This window comes from Cannabis sativa, chromosome 1, assembly GCF_029168945.1.
Source record: "Cannabis sativa cultivar Pink pepper isolate KNU-18-1 chromosome 1, ASM2916894v1, whole genome shotgun sequence".
NCBI classification, from domain to species: Eukaryota; Viridiplantae; Streptophyta; class Magnoliopsida; order Rosales; family Cannabaceae; genus Cannabis; species Cannabis sativa.
The window spans coordinates 31919033-31939638 of record NC_083601.1 but is presented as its reverse complement, the minus strand read 5'-3'; the positions used below and the strand labels follow the sequence as shown (position 1 = coordinate 31939638).

General features: G+C 34.0%; 3 protein-coding genes and 1 non-coding gene across 4 annotated transcripts; 2 read left to right on the top strand and 2 right to left on the bottom strand.

Annotated features, from left to right (window-relative positions):
- Positions 1-512: 512 nt before the first annotated feature.
- On the top strand, positions 513-2349 carry LOC133033980 (uncharacterized). The gene is made up of 3 exons (XM_061109021.1): positions 513-764; positions 925-1999; positions 2134-2349. Exons 2-3 carry the CDS (start codon positions 935-937, stop codon positions 2347-2349), a joined length of 1281 nt encoding a protein of 426 aa, XP_060965004.1. The 5' UTR covers positions 513-764; positions 925-934.
- Positions 2350-3909: 1560 nt separating this feature from the next.
- LOC133029233 (uncharacterized) lies at positions 3910-5381 on the bottom strand. The gene is made up of 2 exons (XM_061101713.1): positions 4276-5381; positions 3910-4167 (listed from the first exon to the last, which is right to left on the bottom strand). Exons 1-2 carry the CDS (start codon positions 4545-4547, stop codon positions 3942-3944), a joined length of 498 nt encoding a protein of 165 aa, XP_060957696.1. The 5' UTR covers positions 4548-5381; the 3' UTR covers positions 3910-3941.
- Positions 5382-8085: 2704 nt separating this feature from the next.
- Positions 8086-10274, top strand: LOC115706006 (protein NUCLEAR FUSION DEFECTIVE 4-like). Its single transcript, XM_030633500.2, has one exon. It carries the CDS (start codon positions 8244-8246, stop codon positions 9930-9932), a length of 1689 nt encoding a protein of 562 aa, XP_030489360.2. The 5' UTR covers positions 8086-8243; the 3' UTR covers positions 9933-10274.
- A 9871-nt stretch (positions 10275-20145) lies between these two features.
- Positions 20146-20252, bottom strand: LOC115718262 (small nucleolar RNA R71). Its single transcript, XR_004011845.2, has one exon. It is a non-coding gene; the product is annotated as a small nucleolar RNA R71 (small nucleolar RNA).
- Between the last annotated feature and the right edge of the window lie 354 nt (positions 20253-20606).

The window sequence follows — 20606 nt, the reverse complement described above, 5'->3', positions numbered from 1 at the left end:
GGCTATGATATGCCAATGTTGTGATAATGACATTATTATTTATAGTATTGATATGATTATGTTATGAGTATGATATTGGAGTTATGATCTCTGTATATGTGTACGGTGTGAACAAATAGTATAGACTTGTATGATAAAGGTTTCCATATGTACAGTTATTTGGTTATAGTTATAAAAGAGCATGTATGATATTGCTAAAACTTAATAAATACATTAATGGTATGTGTGATATTATATGGTATTGTTTGATAAGCATTTCCTTACTGAGCTTTTAGCTCACCCCCTTACTTTCCCCTACGGGTATTAGACGGGGAAGTATGTATAGTGAGCGAGGGTCGGTCCGGTACGTATACTGTGAGCGGCTACGGGCGGACAAACGATCTAGAACGCCGGTGGTGCCTTAGTTTTATTTTAAGCAGTTGATAAATCTAACACAGTGGAAATGCATTATTTAAAATTATTTACTTACTGTATCTTGTTTTACAAATGAAGGATCCTTCTCTGTTGTATTTTGATTTTTTTTTAAAATCCACTGTTGTATTTAAATTATTTTTTTTATCTTTTCAAATTATGCATGAAAATAGTATTTTTGTAAAATAAGGCAAAATATCGGGGCGTTACAACTACGCAATCAAAAACAACTTTCAGTACAAAGTGTGGAAGTCCTGCTCTCAAGAATACAGTCTGAAATGTGTTTACGAAAGCTGCAATTGGTCACTAAGAGCATCGAGAAATGGGCCAACAAACACATTCATAATCAGGAGGTTGGTTTTTAATAGTTTTTTAATGTTGTTTTTGTTGTCAGCCTTAACAAATGACCTGTTTTCACAATTTGTACTGAAATACACATGTTTGGTATCTGCAACAGGTTTGTTTTAATAGTTTTTTAATGTTGTTTTTTGTTGTTTTTTTTTGTTTCAATAGGTTCTCAAATATGCACACATGCCCCATAAATATAAGGCATGAAGACCAAAGGCAAGCAACATCGAAACTGATAGGGGAATGCATAAAACCGAAGTTCTTGAACATAAAGACCAAGGCAACAGCGATTGACATAAAAGGGGAGTTGAAATACAGATTTGGCATCAAAATGAACTATATGAAAGCTTGGAGAAGTAAGGAACATGCAGTAAACGACTTGAGAGGTAATGCTAGTGACTCGTACAGCCTAATACCGAGTTTCTTACACATGGTGGAAAAAACAAACCCTGGATCATTTGTGGATCTGAAAACAGCAGAAGACAACAGCTTGCTCTTTGTTTTCATGGCGTTGGATGCATCCATAAAAGGGTGGGGAGCATGCAGACCGATAGTTGTTGTGGACGGAACGTTCCTCAAAGAAGCTTATGGGGGAACTTTGTTGTGCGCATGCACACAAGATGCAGCAGGTCATATTTTTCCACTAGCGTTTTGTGTTGCAGATTCTGAGAATGACCAATCTTGGAAATGGTTCTTCAAAAAATTTAAAGAAGCGTATGGTGTACGGGAACACCAATGCCTAATTTCGCACGAAATGAAAGCCTCATCAAAGCAACGAGAGAAATCTATCCGTAAATTGCACACGATTCTTTGCGGTTACCACATTTTGAGCAACCTTAAAACAAGCTTCAAACAACATGCTGCCAAATACAATCTGCCATTCTTTGGAGCAGTGAAAGCCTACACAGAAAAGCAATTCGAGTTCCACATGGCTGAATTGGATGGATTGGACAAACGCATAAGACCTTACCTCAAAAAAATCGGGTATGAAAAGTGGTCAAGAATTCATAGCCAAAACAAGAGGTATTCCACAATGACCTCAAACATATCAGAATCACTGAACGCTGCAAATTTGGCAGCAAGGGAGCTACCAATTACAACGTTGCTAGAATGCTTGAGAGCATTGGTGCAACAATGGACGCATACTAATAGGACAAAAGCACACAACACCTTCACTAAGCTATCACCAACTGGAGAAGACATACTGTTGAAAAATTACACATACTCATTGAATCTGGAGGTAAAATATTAATTATGCTTTTTTTTTTTGTAGTGTTGTAGTGTTGTTCTAGTGCTGTTTTAATAGTTTTGTATTGTTGTTGTAGGAATTACAACTATGTTTGATTTTTTTTTTTTCAATAAAATTTAAAACAGGTTAAAGCAACAACAGATTACTTGTTTGAGGTAACAAGAATGAAAGAATCGTGGGAAGTAGACCTAGAAAAAAGAACATGCACGTGCAACAGGTTCCAAATAGATGAAATGCCATGCGGGCACGCAGTGGCCGTGATTAGGGAGATGAACATGGACCCGTACACCTACTGTTCAGATTACTACACAAAAAAAAATTGGCTGGCAACTTATTCGTGACGGTTACCCAATAGGACACCAAAGTGAATGGGAGGTACCGGAAGAAGTGAAAAATATTACAGTCTTGCCTCCACATGAAAGAGTAAAATCAGGAAGACCAAAAACATTAAGAAGGAAGGCTGGATAGGAAAGGGATCAACACAACAAGTGCAGCAAATGTGGTGAACTAGGGCATAACAAAAGAACATGCAGCAGAAGACGTAGAAGGGAATAAAAACAACAACAGAACAACAGTGGAAAAACAAAAGAAAACTGCACATACGTTATGAGAATTAGATATTGAGGAATTTAAATTTCTGAAATACACATGGAATACAGTTTTTATTTGAAAAACATTGATTACATTGGGAATTGTTGATACTCTAGATTGGATATTAAAAGATGTTGGATACTAAATTGAATATATATATGAAGTTTGTTATTGAAACAATTTGTGTTTTTAATACTGAAATGAATATTTGGATTCAAAAAAACAGAGAAACTATAAGAAAAAAAAAACAAAAAAAGAATGGATGTGAAATGAAAAAACAAACAACTTTAACATACCAACTTGTTTGTACATAAAAATAATAAGAAAAAACATACAAAAATAAAAGATTACATATTGTCCACACAAAGCGTAAGGAAAAACAAAAGAACACCAATGTTTGTTTACGAAAAACAACATGAAAAACATTAAAACAACATTAAAAAACTATAAGAACAATGACAGTCTGATTGAAAAAGCAAATCACTTCTTGGGAAGGCTGGGAGGGGCCTCGGATTCACTTTCAATGTTCTCAGTTTGCTTCTTCATCCCATAATGATAAAATAACGCAGCCAAACGATCGCGGTGAATTTCCACATCAAAATCAGAGGATGGGATGGGTTTGCCATCAATGAAATACTCAGCAAATGATGCAACAAAAACACCACAATCACTGGAAAAAAAAAACAATAAAACACAAAAAAAGACACTATGAGAACACTGATAAAAAACAAAGTCAACAACAAAAAAATAAAAATACAAACAACCAGTGAAAAAACATTGAACACTAAACATAAAACTTACGCTGTGACCTGCTCGGGTAAACCATCAACAGCAACAATAGGGAACGGTTCCATAGTGCTAAACTTAGTTTCGTTGCGAAGGCCTTTGAAGTCTAACATAGAGAAGTAATATGGTAAAATAACAGAGAAAGGCTTGCAAGCCTCTTTGGCGGCGATCATATACCTCCCGTAACGCAAAGAATTGTACAGATATATGCGCCTGTCAACTATGTTAAGACGACCACAAATCCAATGATCCTGTAATTTTACATTGATAGGCATAACAACATGATCAACCAAATGCCAAGGAGTGGCACATAATATCTTACCACCTTGAATGTACTGGGCCACATTGTGAGAAAGAGACAACACCGATATATCGTTGTTTTTCTCAACAAACCTCTCATACAAAGTTGTTATGCTAGAACAAAAGAGGCAATCGGCCTGTGGTGACTTTGATTTTCGGCTCGGCGAGTACATTATTTTCTTACGAAGATAATAGAAAATGATGTCAATGTGCCGAACAAACAGATAAAAAAAAGTAAGTGAAAAAACATTCAAACTTATAAAAAACTAACAGAACAACACTTAAAAACATTAAAAAAAATAAATAAAAAAATAATATGTAAAATAATAATAATAATAAAATAAAAACTTACAGAATTGGTAAGGAAACAATTAGGATAGGCAAGGTTGTGAAACCACATCTTGTTGCTGATGTCCTCAACACCAAAACGAAATGGCGGAAATATAGTGTCCTTACCCTTACAATACACATTAGTTGTTGTGCTAAAAAAAAAAACAAATAAAAAAATATCAAAACACAAATGAAAAAATAAAAAATAAATAGAAAACAATAACAGATATACAACTGAAAACACCTACAAAAATACTTACTTAGATTTATGCTTTCTAAGACCTGAATCAACCCACTTGACAAACTCAGCTTCCAATTGCGGATCCACAGGTTCACCAATCTTGTTGTCCAACGGGCACAAACCACGCACATATTTAACGACCTTATACACAGAATCATCAGGAGAAACCGAGGATGAACCTGATTTAGATGCACCAGAAGCAAGCTCAATGAATGGGGATTTCAAAACAGCTCCTTTCTTCCGATCCCTCTTTTGAGGACGTAAAATAGGAGTCTCTTGAAAAACAACCATTTCAAGATCAGTCTTCTTAGAAGTCTCAACAGGAGCAGGGGCATGAGTTGAGGAACCAATCTAAAAAAGAGAAAGGATAAATAAAAAGACTTATTTTTAAATTTCAAACAGTACAATAAAAACACCATAAAAACAACAATAGAATACCAAATAAATACAAATATAAAAAAAAAAAAACATAAACACAAACCAAATTCTCCACAGCTTTAACAGCAGATGCAATTGTTGCATCAACATCAATGTTCTCCTCCCCACCTTGAGACTGTTCAGGCTGATAACAAAAAAAACAGTAAAAAACTATTAAAACAAACACAAAACACAGAAACACACAAAAAAAAAGCACAAACAAAAATGATGTCCAAACAAGAAATACACCTGTTTGATCTCTGCAATAGGTTCCACAGGGTCAGAATTCTTGGCATCATCGACCTTGCCGGTATCATCATCCCTCGAAACAACCGCGGGGACAACAACACCCTCATCGTTACGAACATCGCCCGTGTGAGCCTCATCCTGACCAGCACCAACACCATCTCCACCCAGATCATCATCATCATCATCAGTTTCATCGTCATGATGATCATCTCCTTTGTCATCGTCGAATTTATCATCCTCGTCTTCCTCCGAAGTGGAATCTTCATCATCCTCATTTTCTGAAGTACGAAGAGCATCTTCAGACTAAGATCCATTGTGAGTGAGACCACCTTGGGATGACTGAGAAAAAAAAAATTAAGTAACTGTATAAAACAACATAAAAACACTACTAAAAAAATAACAGAAAAAGTAATGACAATTAAAAAAAAAAAACCTCAATAAGAATGTCCAGCTTCTTGTTCATCTCAAAGAACGAGATTTCATAAGAATCCTCTTGGCTGACAACAACAGATAAACACTTTTTAAATTCCTCAAACTCAACTCGGGAGACATTCTCATGAGCAGTTGATGAAGAAGAATCCATCAAGCCAGGTTGACCAGCAGGCTTGGAACCACCTTTAATTTTGAATTTCACAGCCTCGGGAGTAGTCTCACTAGAGAAAAAATCAGTGAGGCTCAAACTCAATCTCTCAACGGAAGTTGGAGTGAGGTTTCTTAATTTTAACTGAAACAACAAAAAACAATATGCACATGAAACTGAAATTATAAAATAACAACAACAATAAAAACATAAAGTATAAATAATGTATACAAAAACAACATTAAAACAACAGTGGAAAAATAATAAAAAACAACAGGATTACCTCTTTCAAAGACCGATCGAAAATGAGGGTGTTCATGACATCCATTTTCACCATACCCTCCTTGTCCTTGGGTAATTTAGGCCAATTCAAAATCCTTGGAATGCCAACATTTGAGTACAAGGATAGTTTCCCAATAACATACGGGCAACACTCGAAAAACCGGAATTGAATAGCCAAAGGAAAACCCAATAACCTGTAATACCCACCATCCTCGTCACTACGAACTACCCTCTTATAACCAGAATCTATCTTACCCTTCAAAGAATGCATAGTGATATCAAAACAATGCTTGCCCCACCCAAATTCATTATATCGACCACTATCCACAACATCTATTTCCTCAGACGAAACAACTTTACCAGGGGGACCACCTAACAAATAACACTGCACAAAATACAATACAAACCCAACTTGATCGCAAGATCGTCGTTATCCTTAAGATTGTCAGCAATAAAAGCAGTCTGAATAGCACCCTTGGTAATTTTTTTGTACCCCTTAAAACAAGATTTGACCAATTCATTATCATCTTGCTTAAACTGATAAAAATCAGAATCAACATGACAATCTAACCCCGTGACCAACGCAAACTCTTCGATACTAAACCTAAGGTATTTACCTTGGACACAAACCCAAAACTCCAACCCATTAGCCGCCGAACCTCCTCAACAAAGAAACAATGAAGCAACTGGTAATGAATTATGTACTCAGGAATTCGAAGAAAATAACCAAACACAGATTTTGAAAAAATTTCCAATTGGCTTTCAGTTAAAATTCTCTTAATGTCACCAAGTACAGAGTAATAACCAGATGTTACTACTCTAGAATGATAAAATTGAGATCGAGTGTACTTGCATTCCCAATCCTAAAAAACAGAACAATGAAAACACTGATAAAACACCAAAAAAACACTACGAAAATAACAACAACAAAAAAACATAGAACAGAATGCATAACATGACAAACCTCAACAATCCTATTAACAGGAATTTCTTCAGAAACACCTGATGATGGCAACACCTTCACAGGGGATTTACCCTTGCCCTAAAATAAAAAATAACAACACCAACAAAACAACAAATAAAAAATTAACAAAAACACATAAATAAATCGAACAAGATATATAAAACAATTACAAATACATAAACAAAAACAAACAAATACCCAGATATATGAACTTCAAATATCGAATTTAACAAAAAAACAAAAAACCTCAAAAACAACAACAGATAAATAGTAAAATACCTTAACAGAAACAGGCGACTTAAGAAATTCAGAATCCAACTCAAAATCTGAGTCTGAATTTTCAACAACAGTTCGAGGTCTTTTTCCTCGAGTGTTCTTCGAAGGTCCAACAATGGTTTTTCTTTTAACAGAAGGGGAAGTGGGGCTAGGAGGGTTGTCTTTCAGATTTTTTTTTACCCATTTTTGATTTGGGTGTGGTTTTCTGCGATTGTTTTGTGGGTTTTGTAACTTTGGCCGGAGATGGTGATGAACGAGTAACGACCATTATGAAGAACTATGAAGGTATTTATAGACAAAAATAATAAAAATGGGAGGGAAAATGAGAGGGAAGTTTAAGATAGTGGGATGGGATTTGAAATTTTTTAAAATGAAAAAACTACCCACTATTACAACCGTCTAAGCAAACTGAAAATGGGGAAGAAGATGAACAGTTGAGGTGAGAGAGATTACAAATTACAAAAATTAGATTCAAAAATAATAAAAGAAAAATACATAAATACAACACTTTTTGATCAGAACACATAACCGTCAAATCAAAACAATTAATTTTGTTTTTTTTAAAAAAAAAAAACGTGACAAAACCCTATCGTGACAAGTGGCAATGAAAATCAAACACACGGCTAAAGTTTAAAAGGCAGTAAACTGCCAAAAAAAAAAAAAAAACAGTATAAATGTTGTTTTTGCCGTGGAACAGTATAAATGTAATAAAATGGGAAAAATCAGTAGTGGGTGTAAATTTCCCTATATTTATTACAATATAGTACTATATAATATGATCAATACTTTTTTTATAGTACAACATGACACCATCAGTATTTTTTTATTATTTTTTTTATAGCACTACATTACTATATGATATCTATTTTGTATTTTTTTTGGGAAGAAACATGTTCCTGTTGCCTTAGTGGTAAGAAATTTCTAAAAAAATCATATTTATTAGTGGGTTATGGTGTGGGTGGGGCAATTGTGTTACACTACACAGTACAATTTTCCATTGTCTTCATATTCACCGCTTAATTATGAACTCCAACTATTAATATTTAACGGTTATCATATTACATCATTAGTACAGATTACTGACTCAAATTTCAACATTTTCTTTAATTAGATTATCTCAAATTATATATTCACGCATCACACTCTCACATATATAATAAATATATAAATATTTTTTGATAAATTAATTAAAAAAATCTATATACTCTCTAAAATCAACATGAAGAGCTTGTTCATCCAAGTCCTCACCGGGCGATGGCTCATGGTGTTTGCCTCCTTCCTCTTGATGGTCACCGCTGGAGCAAGCTACATGTTCGGCCTCTACTCAAACGACATCAAGTCCGTCCTTGGCTACGACCAAACGACACTCAACCTCATTAGCTTCTCTAAAGACTTAGGAGCCAACATAGGAATCCTCTCCGGCTTAATCAACGAGGTCACACCTCCATGGGTTGTCCTCTCCATAGGCGCCATCCTAAACTTCTTCGGAAACTTCATGATATGGCTAGCCGTGTCTCGAAAGATCTCAGACCCCAAACTATGGCACATGTGCCTCTACATCGCCATTGGAGCCAATTCGCACACGTTCACTAACACTGGAGCTCTTGTCACATGCGTCAAGAACTTTCCTGAGAGCCGCGGCGTCGTTTTGGGCCTATTGAAAGGGTATACCGGTATAAGCGCGGCGGTAATTGCTCAATTGTACAGAGCCTTATACGGTGACGACACGTCGTTTTTCACTCTGTTCGTGGCTTGGCTTCCAACTGCTTTGTCGTTCGCCTTTATCAAAACCATTCGAATCATCGAGACCACGAATCGGCCACTAAACGACGTCAAAGTTTTCTACAAATTCCTCTACATATCGATGAGTCTCGCTGGGTTTCTGTTCATCATAATTATTCTAGAAAAATCGTTCAGTTTTAACAAAACAGAGTACGGATTAAGCGCCGCGGGTGTGCTGTTCCTCCTCTTTCTCCCAATTATTGTCGTTTTTAGAGAAGAAGACAAGCTCCTTAAGGCCAAACTATTGTCCAGACCTCAGAACAATGCAATTGTCGTTTCATTATCTGTACAACCAAAAGAAAGCGTTTCTTGGTGGAAAGACGCCTTTAAGCAACCGAAGATCGGAGAGGACCACACCATACCACAAGCACTTTTAAGCATTGAAATGATTACTCTGCTATTAGCCACTGTTTGTGGTCTTGGTGGATCCATGACGATGATGGACAACTTAGGCCAAATTGGAACTTCTTTCGGATACCCTTTAAAGAGAATCACAAACTTCGTGTCTCTCACAAGTATTTGGAACTACCTTGGCCAAATAACAGTTGGGATTCTCTCTGAAATCTTTATCGCAAAGTATAAATTTCCTCGTACCCTGTTCTTAACTATGTTATTGTTATTATCTTCCGTTGGTTATCTTTTAATCGCCTTCAACGTCCCTAACGGTCTCTACGTGGCCTCTGTTCTTATTGGATTTTGCTTTGGAGCTTTTTGGCCACTGATTTACACCATCATATCGGAGCTATTTGGATTAAAGTACTATTCAACTCTGTACAATTTTGGTGGTATGACAAGCCCAATTGGGCTTTATTTACTGAACGTAAAGGTCACAGGGTATTATTACGACAAGGAAGCCAGGAAACAAATGGCTTCTTTGGGGCTTGTGAGGAAGCCTGGGGAGGCCTTGAATTGTTTAGGAGGAGAGTGTTTTAAACTGTCGTTTATCATTATTACTGTCGTTACGGTTTTTGGTGCTGTCGTTTCTCTTTTTTTAGTGGCGAGGACGAGGAAGTTTTATCAGGGTGATATCTATAAAAAGTTTCGTGTGGAAACAGTGAACACGGACAATAATAAAGCTTCATTATCTGTGGAAAATGTTGTAGTAGCTGGAAAGGCAGATATGTAAGAAGGATTCAATGGTGTTATATATGTGTATATTTTTTTTATGAAAAGCGTGCTTATATTCAATGATGTTATATCAATAAAGAGTGTGGTACTATGGTTTGATTTCCCTCTTGTATGTTTTCAAGTGTTGATTATTATTACTGACTAGAGTCTTCAAATTTTCAAGATATATAGTTTAGGTCTTCGTATGTACGTACTACGTACATACATATACATATACAGGTAGATATACATGCACAAGAGTATATATATTACCATTCTCATATATGTTGATATTACAATACAAACATGTGAGTGGATAAAAGGAAGTGGAATGGAACGGAACCTTTAAGGAATTTTTTTCTTTTTTACCTTTAAGGCACTTGGTATCAAATACTTTGACTAGTTAGTCACACTCATATAGTCAAATAGTGGAACTAGTTGTTAGAATGTGGGGAATAAGGTGAATGGGGTTTCATTTTAAAATCAATTGGCAATGGGAGGAGTAGCCCACCCTCACGTTTGGACCTAGAAAGTGTGTGTATAACGAACGACCTTTAAGAAACCACAGGGCCGGACCACAAGGCCAAATATCGGGAAATTTGTGGGTGTACACATCGGTAAATTTGTAGATTTTGAAAAAAGTCAAAGACTCCAACACTGGAAATTAGCACACATTAGCCGAAAGGTGTCAAATAGAGGTTAAAGGGGAGACGGAAGTATTTGAACCGGTGGTAATTTGAGCTCACAACGGATCACAAGTGGCTTTGATATCATGTTAGAATGTGGAAATAAGGTGAATGAGGTTTCATCTCAAAAACAATTAGCAATAGGAAGAGTAGCCCATTTATCTTATATATCACAATTTATTTCTACACATTAACAACGTGAGAGTAACTCTAATACCAGTCATCTTACCTCCATCTAACTCTCCTTATTCATTGCCTTCTTCATTCCATTAATTCATCCACTTATCCATCATATCATTATTTTATTATTTCTCCTTATCTCATTATTCCATGCATTATACACATTTTTTTTGGTTGACCCCCCACCGGGGGTGCTCTCTGTCCCTTTGTCCTTACATGTTTGTAATCATTTTGAAGTGTAATTATTTTAAAGAATAAGGCAGAATTAGTAATAGAAAAATAAAAAGAAAAATAGGGCAGAGATTTAAAAAATAGTGCATCATTTTATTATTATTATTATTTCAAAAGAAAAAACGTGGATATATCAAATAAAGTTAAATTTCATTATCATTACAAAATATTATGAATAGAAGATACAAGTAAATTAGTGAGTAAATGTGCACTTAGTTATATTATAGGTAACAAAATAATACTAAAAAAAAACAGCTAATTAAATAAAGAGAAATTCTTTAACAAAACGTTTTGAAACGCCCAACAAGACTCCTAATGACTACTCTTTAATTGCTCTCCACAATAATAAATTTGCAATTTTTATCTATTGTCACTTCTAAAATTCTCACTTCTAAAGCCAAGCAACAAACGACTGCCTCTCCACAAAGAGTATCAGAAAACTCTAAATTAGTCGTGTGCACCCAAGCCACCTCACCATAGCGGTTTTTGGCTACAGCCACAATACACGTGCTTTTCATCCCTACTTGAATATCACAATTCAGCTTAAGTTAATCTCGGGGAAGGACGCCACTCATCCAACAAGATTGGAGTAGGAGTAGGGAGAAGAAAAGCTTTAGCATCTACATAAGTGTAATGAATATAGTCAATTGAATGTTTCACATTATCCAATTTATTATTGTGTACCTTGTCATTTCGAACCCACAAGATAGTGTCAACAACAATCGATGCATAAAGAAAAACTTCATCTGCATTAATGCATTGAGATTTTTAGCTGCAGAGGAATTTCACCTAGTCCCACACGCGAATGACAGTGCCATGGACAAGATATAATTATAAACCCCATAGGGACGACCGCCACAAATGAATTGCTGAATTGCAAGAGAGGAAGAGGTGTTCCATGGATTCCTCCCCAGACCCACAAATAGGGCACCTTGCATCATCAATATAGAATCTCTTATTAAGCACAACTCGGATAGGGAGGGTGTTGGAAATGATGCATGTTAGGCTATTTTTAGCCTATTATTTATGTCATTTTTAGAGTTAATTTTCTTCTTCATTGTCATTTTTTGGAATAGAATTATGATATTTTTCTTTAATTTCAGGTTTCGACACCTAGATTGTATAAATTAGTCAAATTTTAGAAGAAAAAAAATGATCTATAAAATAGAGAAAATTTTACAAGAAAATAAAACTAAAACTTAACGCTTAAATTAGACTATGTTTTGATCAGATTTTAGAGAAAGTCAAAATATAAAACTTGTAGGTCTCTATTTAGCTTTCCAAACATCTTGAATCGTCCAATTTCGAGCAATATCAAGAGAGTTATGGTCAAAATACTATCATTCATCGCAATAGGAAATTTTTTGAAAAAAAAAAAGAAAGATAAAAAGATAGCATTCTCAAGTGGAGTTGCGGCTAAGTACGTGTTTTATCTTTTTTAAGTTTAAATTTTAAATCTTTTTAGTATCTTGTAGGTAACTTTGTTAGTCTATATAAACGCATTATTATTCGTGTTTTTAGAACGTTTTTAGAGCTCAAAAAATCCAGAAACTCTTAATTAACAAGCAATCAAAAGGGACAGAAATTAGAGAGCTGAAATAATCAAGAAGGCTTTTTCGACAAAGTTTTTAGTATTCTCTTCTTCTCTATTTTCTTCTTTTATTCTTAATTGATATGTGTGAAGTTGTTAAGATGAACCAGAGTAGCTAAATAGTTTATTAGGTATTGATGGATATTGTTTAACATCAATTTATGGTTCTAATGTGATTTAATTTTCTTTTAATTTTCTATGTATTCTATTTCATTTGTACTTAATTACTTTTAATTGTCTGATCACCAATTAAATATTGTAATATCCATATAAAAATAGTATTTAATTTTTTTTTTCTTGGGATATTAATTATGAGAGAATAATTATCTCATTTATTTACATTGTTAGTGAGTTGAGATTATTGCTTAGAGTAGTTGTACCAATTTTCTATAAAGAGTTCAAGTTGTATTAACTACGAAAATAAAATATTATGGTATTTTCACAAGGTAGGAAATCGTTTAATTAAAGCTCAATATGAAAGTTCATTAGGGTTTTATAAAATATATATTAGATTTAATTAATTGTATAAGTGTATTAAATATCATTATTATCTAATTAATGTTAAGAAATTCATAGGTTTAGAGAAATTCGCAGGTTTGAAAATTATTTTACTAAAATGACCATATCTAGAGTTTTATAACTCTAATTGAGGTGATTCCAATGGCGTTGGAAAGATAATTCAAATATTTATAACTTTTATAGAAATAGCTATATCATAATTCAAAATTTTTTTAGGTCAAAACTAAGCCCTAAAGTTACGAGATGGAGAGCTTATAATTTAAATTTAAAAGTTAGATATTTGTTTATTTAATAATTTATCATATTATTATTGTTATTGTTATTATTATTCATAAAACTAAACCTAATAGGAGTCAGTATAGTATAGGTTTCATTCAACCCTAAATTATATCGTTCTATTATTTTCACCCATCTGGACTTAGGGGTGTTCATAAAAACCGAAAAACCGAAACCGACCATCAAACCGACCAGACCGTAACCGAATTTTCGGTTCCACGTCATCACCGAATTTGGCGGTCGGTTTCGGTTTCGGTTTTTTTGACACGGTGGTCGGTTTCGGTTCTTGAAATAAAAAAATAGTTTAACCAAAAAACGGTCAAAACCGCCAAAAACCGCCTAAAACCGCCCAAAACCGCCAAAAACCGCCAAACCAAAAACCGCCAAAAACCGTACGGTCGGTTTTATACGGTTATAATTTCTAAACGGTCGGTTACGGTTTTCGTAAAATAAAAACCGTAACCGACCGGTCGGTTATAAAATTTTAAAAACCAACCATAACCGACCGATTTTCACCCCTATCTGGACTAACCCTAAAAATTTTCAAGTCATCTTTCCATTACATCCTTAACAAAATTTGAAGCGCCTCTTGGCTCTCATCTTTTATCACCATCATCTCACGTATATTAATCCAAGAAGCTTGAAGTATTTGAGGTAAGAAACTCTCTTAGAAACTGTAAATCTTAATTTAGCCCTAATTAATTCATGGGAATCAAACAATAGGATTAAAGAATACCGGAAGCGTACCGAAGTCCATAGAATCGACATTTAAATGGTTTAATCTTCCAATTTGCATCAAAATCTTTCTCTGAAACTTTTTCTATTGGTGATGGAGATACAAGAGTGAAAAGATACGATATCTGAAGCGATGCAAAAAATGGGAACCAATACTTATTTATTAATAACTGAATAAACAGTAAATTAATCCTTTTTGACTATTTTCAATTTGGCTACTCATCAAATTAGAAATTGTCTAATTGGTATCCACATATTAAAATCATGACAATCATGCCCTTATGTCATCAACTTTATTCCAAAATAGACCGCATAAATTTGACTTATTTATTTGATGACCCAACACACATTTTATATATACAATTGTGACCCCAATAATTTCTAACAAACTCTACATTTACTCATTTATTAATTACAATAGGAGAATATTCGTAGGTTTCCTTTTCCTATTTTTTTATAATGAAACATGTCTTAGTAAAACTGACATATATCTTTAAATACTCATCTGATTTTTACAATCTTGGTGCCTATAGAAAGCTTATTGAATTTTCCATAATTCTTATGAAGAAAGGTTTTATTGAATCAGAATTTATCTATGTCAAAAATTAGTATTTTTACGATGTTTATTGTAAATCGTTTATACGTTGTCTCAGTAAAACCTTAATATCTCTCTGAATATTGGTTTGATTATAGCGATATTGCTTCAGGATTTCTAAAAAACTGTTTCGGTAAAATATCTATATCTCCTACATTATAAGTCCAATTTTAAAGATTTCAATGTCATTCAAAAGGGAATTTAAATTTCTAAAACTTTTATGAAGAGAGTATTATCTGATTTGGAATATTTCAGTGTCAAAACTGTGTATTTCTGATGTCTCTTGTGATTCATTACTCTATATTCTTTCTCAAAAATTATTTCAGTAAAACTATGATAACTCTCTCAGTTTTAATCTATTTTTAATAATCTTCATATCATTAGAAAGATAATTGAATTTTCTATAATTTTTATGAAGGCAACTTCCACTGAATTCGTGTAGTTGTTAGTAAAAAATAATGTTCTTTCTGTTGTATTGTAAAAGTACAAATTTTAATATTAGGGCCTTAACCCATGTCTTATTATAGGTAGTCGTGACGAGATAATAATTCTTAAGCAGCGAGATTTAAGGTAAGGAAATTAGGTAGTTTTGTATGTGTTTATTTGCACAAATTTGAATTCTTTATGAATTGAAATATAATTTATGATTTGTTATTATAAATATGTATATTGTACCGAGAATGTGTGGTATGAACACAATATGAGTTTGTGAATTGATATATAGATTATGGTTGTTATGACTTGTATATGTTGTATGTGTTGGGAATATATTACCAGGATCTATATTTACTAACAAGTATGCTTCATTAACATCCTAAATATGAATATCTCTAAAACAATGAAATTAAACACATAAGAGGTTAGAAAACCTTACATTGGTTGCAACGGAATATAATGACTCCTTCATTTCAGATCTTTAACCCTTGTTTCTTTCTGTTGCAGAGTATTATCAATATCTGAGCTTAGATCTCTTTCTTTTCTTCGGGTTTGGTTACCACCGTCTTACTCACTATGATTGAGTACTTGACTTGCTATGTGTGGGCATGACACTCTATCACTCAAGGTTTCGAATATGGTGAACAATAGTGAAGGAGGTGAAATCACTATATAAGGAACTCTCTCATCTACTAGTTGTCAGAGAATGAAAACTAGATTTAAGTTTGGTTGAATGAATAGTTGGATGAGATGAGAGCATCATGTTTCTTTTATAGTGTTTCAACTAGGGCTTAAGGCTGAATTATATGGATTAAAAAAGAATAAAATATTGGACAAAAATAACTCTAAGGCCGGCCATATATTGGACCACTTTCTAATTACAATCTTGCCACTTTTTTTCAACCACTTATTCTTCTTTCAAGAATATCATATTTTCCAATTCAATCTTATAAATGCCAAAATATTTATTTAATAATTATAATTAATTATCAAATAAAATTGTCATTTATATTATTTATTAATTAGACCATACAAAGTCTCTTAATTAATAAATTGACCCCAAAGATCCGTTATTTATTAATTGAATAGCACTCTCAATTATATAGAACCCTCTATATGTACCACGGTATAAATACGTTATGATTATCCATTGTTACAATCCTAATAGTCAAAGATCCTCTATAAATGATCTACACTGAACATGGACAAATTTACCGTTCTACCATTCAATGTATTTTATCCTTAAAACACTTAGCTACATCTAAATAATATTTCAGTAAACTAATATAATTACTGAAATGAGATCTCAATCATTTATCTATATTCAGCCAAGCTCGAAGGAAATCATCATTTCACTTCTAAATACTTATGGAATCTATAGATTCCACATCTATGATCAGCGCTCCCACTCAATTGAACTACCATGTTCCCAAGATGTAAATATCCGCAAGAACCATTTGTTAGCATCTACGAACAACTTGAAGAACATAAATAATACAACTAAGTTGAACCTAACCATATCAGGATTAAGATCCATAGACATAAGATCAACCATTGATATTGACTTAGAAAGACATAACAATAAGTTTATGATATCTTATCCAAGATCAATATCGGTCCCTTCCAATGTATACTCTATACATCCGATATAGGTAACTTTGCCAATGCCCTGAAAATGACATAACACTTATCCAAGATGTAAGTATACCTTATCGCCGATTATCATGTCAGTTTAAATCCAGTGAATTGATAAAACATGAGAATTAAACTTTTAAACATATAATCATGATTATATTCTATTATGCTGATGATACTATAATCATGAACAAATATATACATTAAACATAATCATGTAAACCATGCAACATAAAAGCGATTTCTGATCTTTTATTAATTAACAAATATGATTATATTGAAATGAGTTTTAGTTATGGCACAAAACCCAATAATATGTTATATGCTAACGTCTCAGGTAAAGTGAGGAACTATGATGAGGTATGATACGGGGTAAGGTCGTTAAATGTAGAGATATATACCCTACCCTACATTTTACTGAGTAGTGTAAAATATTGTTATGGTGGGATATGAAACAATGGTGTTAGTGTTGAATATAGAGATACTCTATCCTATAAAGAATTCAAACAAAAAAAATAAATAAATACATAAACATACAATGATCTCTCTCTCATTTTTCTTTCTAAATAGAATGATCTAATGAAAAATATCAGTTTAGAACTAATATGACAAATTTGAACAACAGCCTTTTAAATGATTTTATTTTATTTTATTGTTTGGAAAGAGATTCATGAGTGAAGACCATAATTTTGGAAGAATTTTTTTTTTTAGAAATTCTACAATGCATCCCTTAAAAGAGATCCATTGATAGGGGTGAGCATAAAATCCAGAAAACTGAAAAAACCGTTCAAACCAACTTACCGAACACTGTTGGAACCAAAACTGACGAAACCAAAAACCGAAAAAACCGCTAACGGTTAAAACCGCCATTGAACAGTGAGTTTTTTTTTTGGATAACAAACCAACTGAAAAAATTGAAATCGACTCTTATAGATATATATATTAATTTATTAAGTTTTTTTTTTTTTGCATGTATTATAGTTACTAATAATATATAAAAGTAATATATTATTTTTTTATTAATATTAAAGTTAAAAGAATAAGATAATTATTTTTTGAACAATTAATTTATATGTTTGTAGTTGTAAAATGTAAAATAATGTATTTATAGAATAAATTAGATTATTATTTTTTTAAAAAAAAAGTTCGGTTTGGGCGGTTTAAACCGACCAAACCGAGGTTCAAAATGGTCGGTTTTAAGATAGATTCTGGATTGGTCAGTCGGTTTTCGGATTGCACCAATCCAGACTGAAAACTGAATTTTAGATTTTTATATAAAAAAACCGACCAAATCGACCGATGCTTAGCCCTATGCATCGATACACTTATATCTGATTTGGTATCTGAAATAATTTTTTAATCAAATTTTTTCTCATAGTCATATACGTGATATTTGTTAGGCTATTTTTAGCCTAGGTTTTGGATCTATTTTATGTGCGTTTTTCGCTGTATTGTACGGAATTACGCTTGTTTTCTATGTTTTCAGGTTCTTTGGAATAAAAGAGATCTCGGGGGCAGAAATTCAACAAAAGACGGGCTGAGCCAAGGAAAACACGAATTCTGAAGTATTGTGCACATCTGGCCGCGGCTAGAACACCAAACGAATGAAGGAGAAAAAATGTGCTTCAGTCGCCGCGGCGAGAGGAAGCTTCGCCGCGGCCATAGTGAAGTTACAGAACCTCGTATTTTCAACACCAATCTGGCCGCGGCGACACCATATATGGCCGCGGCGAGATCCCGTACGGACCAGGGGCATTTTTGTCCATCGAACCCTAAATTTTAGTTATAAATAGAAAACTGCGTTTGGAAGTCAGAGAGAGCGATCAGAAACCCTAAAATACAGCAGAGAGCGGCAGGAAGAGCACAGAGATTCAAGTGACGATCCAAAATTCATCCACCAACAGTTCTTTTCTTTATTCCTCTTTAATTTATTTATGTTGAATATTGCTATAGGAATGGTTATGGATTTGTTTCTGAACTAAATTTTCCATTTAGGGAGGATGATGATTGTTGTTTAATGTTTTGCCTAGTTAATGTTTAATTACCATTCCTCAATTCTTGTTTGTGAAATTATCTTAATTTGTGTTTAATTTCATGTTTAAGATTGATCACCTTATGCATGCTCTATGATCTCAATTCGAAATCTGAAAAGTGAGAATTGAGAATGCTAAAATTAAGATAATCGATGTTCTATGTGAAACGAAAGTATTCACATGACTTATGTGACGAGTAGATTATTACTTAATGCTGATTTCATGTTAGTTTAATTAAGGAATTAATTAGATAACATGTGATTTAGAATCTAGAAGATCTGAAAGGAGCTAGGTTATTTCATAATCTGTCATTCACTGCAAGAATAGGATAGTAATTAAGCATTAACGATTTAGGTAAACAACAACAGGATTCTCCTCCCTATCATCTCATATTGCTTAAACTTCAACTGTTTTTTGTGTTTTCTGAATTACTTTACTTTTCTGAAATCATAATTGTTTACGATTTGCCAAATAGAATTATAAGTATAGTTTAGTGGTACTTAATCCAATTCCCTGTGGGATCGACCTCACCTGTGTGAGATTTACTACTTGATTGCGTATACTTGCGTAGTGTTTATAAATTATAGCAACAAGTTTTTGGCGTCGTTGCCGGGGAATTGTTTAAAGATTAATATTACATAAAATTATACTAACTTCTACTTTGGTATATTTTCTCTTGCTGATTTTCTAACCTTTTTCTTGCAATATTTTTTCTTGATCTATTTCAGGAATCCTAAGTGTATGCGCCGTCAAGGACAAGCAGTCATATTACCAGTTGATCCTGAAATCGAGAAAACTTGCAGGAGGAATCGAAAGAACAAGAGGCAAGAAAGAGTTTCGAAAGAATCGCCGAAACATCAGAAATCATGGCTGCCAATGTGAACAATAATGCTGGAAACAATGGGGGTAATAACGGTAATAATGGAGGCGTCGTGGAAGATCAAGCTAATGGTCGTAGCTTGAGAGATTACATTCTCCCTACTCTGACGGGAGTGCAGTCATGTATCAGGCCACCGGCAGTGGATGCAAACAACTTTGAGATTAAACCTGCCATCCTTCAAATGGTGCGCCTCGCCCGCCTTGGTGGCCTCCCTTCTGAAGATCCTAATCTGCATCTCTCTAACTTCATGGAACTTTGTGAAACTTTTAAAGTTAATGGAGTTAGCGATGATGCCATTCGACTGAGATTGTTTCCATTCTCGCTCAGAGAACGAGCCAAGAGTTGGTTGAACTCCTTGCCACCCAATTCTATTGCCACCTGGAATGATCTGGCAACAAAATTCTTGTCAAAGTTCTTTCCTCCAGCCAAGTCTGCAAAACTGAGAGGAGAAATCAATAATTTCTGCCAACAAGATAATGAATCTCTCCATGAGGCTTGGGAGAGGTTTAAAGATCTGATTAGGAGGTGTCCTCATCATGGTATAGAGAAGTGGATGCTGGTTCACAACTTCTACAACGGGTTGGTTGGTAATACTAGAACTCTAATAGATGCAAGAATGGCGGAGCTTTTATGAGAAAGAGTGCTAATGAGGCGTATGATCTATTGGAGGAGATGGCTCTAAACAATCAGCAGTGGCCAACTGAAAGGAGTCAATCTAAGAAGGTAGCTGGTGTGTTAGAAGTTGATGTCATCACAAAGTTAACAGCTCAGGTTGAGGCATTGACAAAAATAATTGCAGGGCAAGCTAAACAAGCCCAAATTGTTTGTGAGTTATGTGGAGGAAGTCATCACTTTTCGGAGTGTCAAGCAGATGTGGATGATTTGCCAATGGATGAA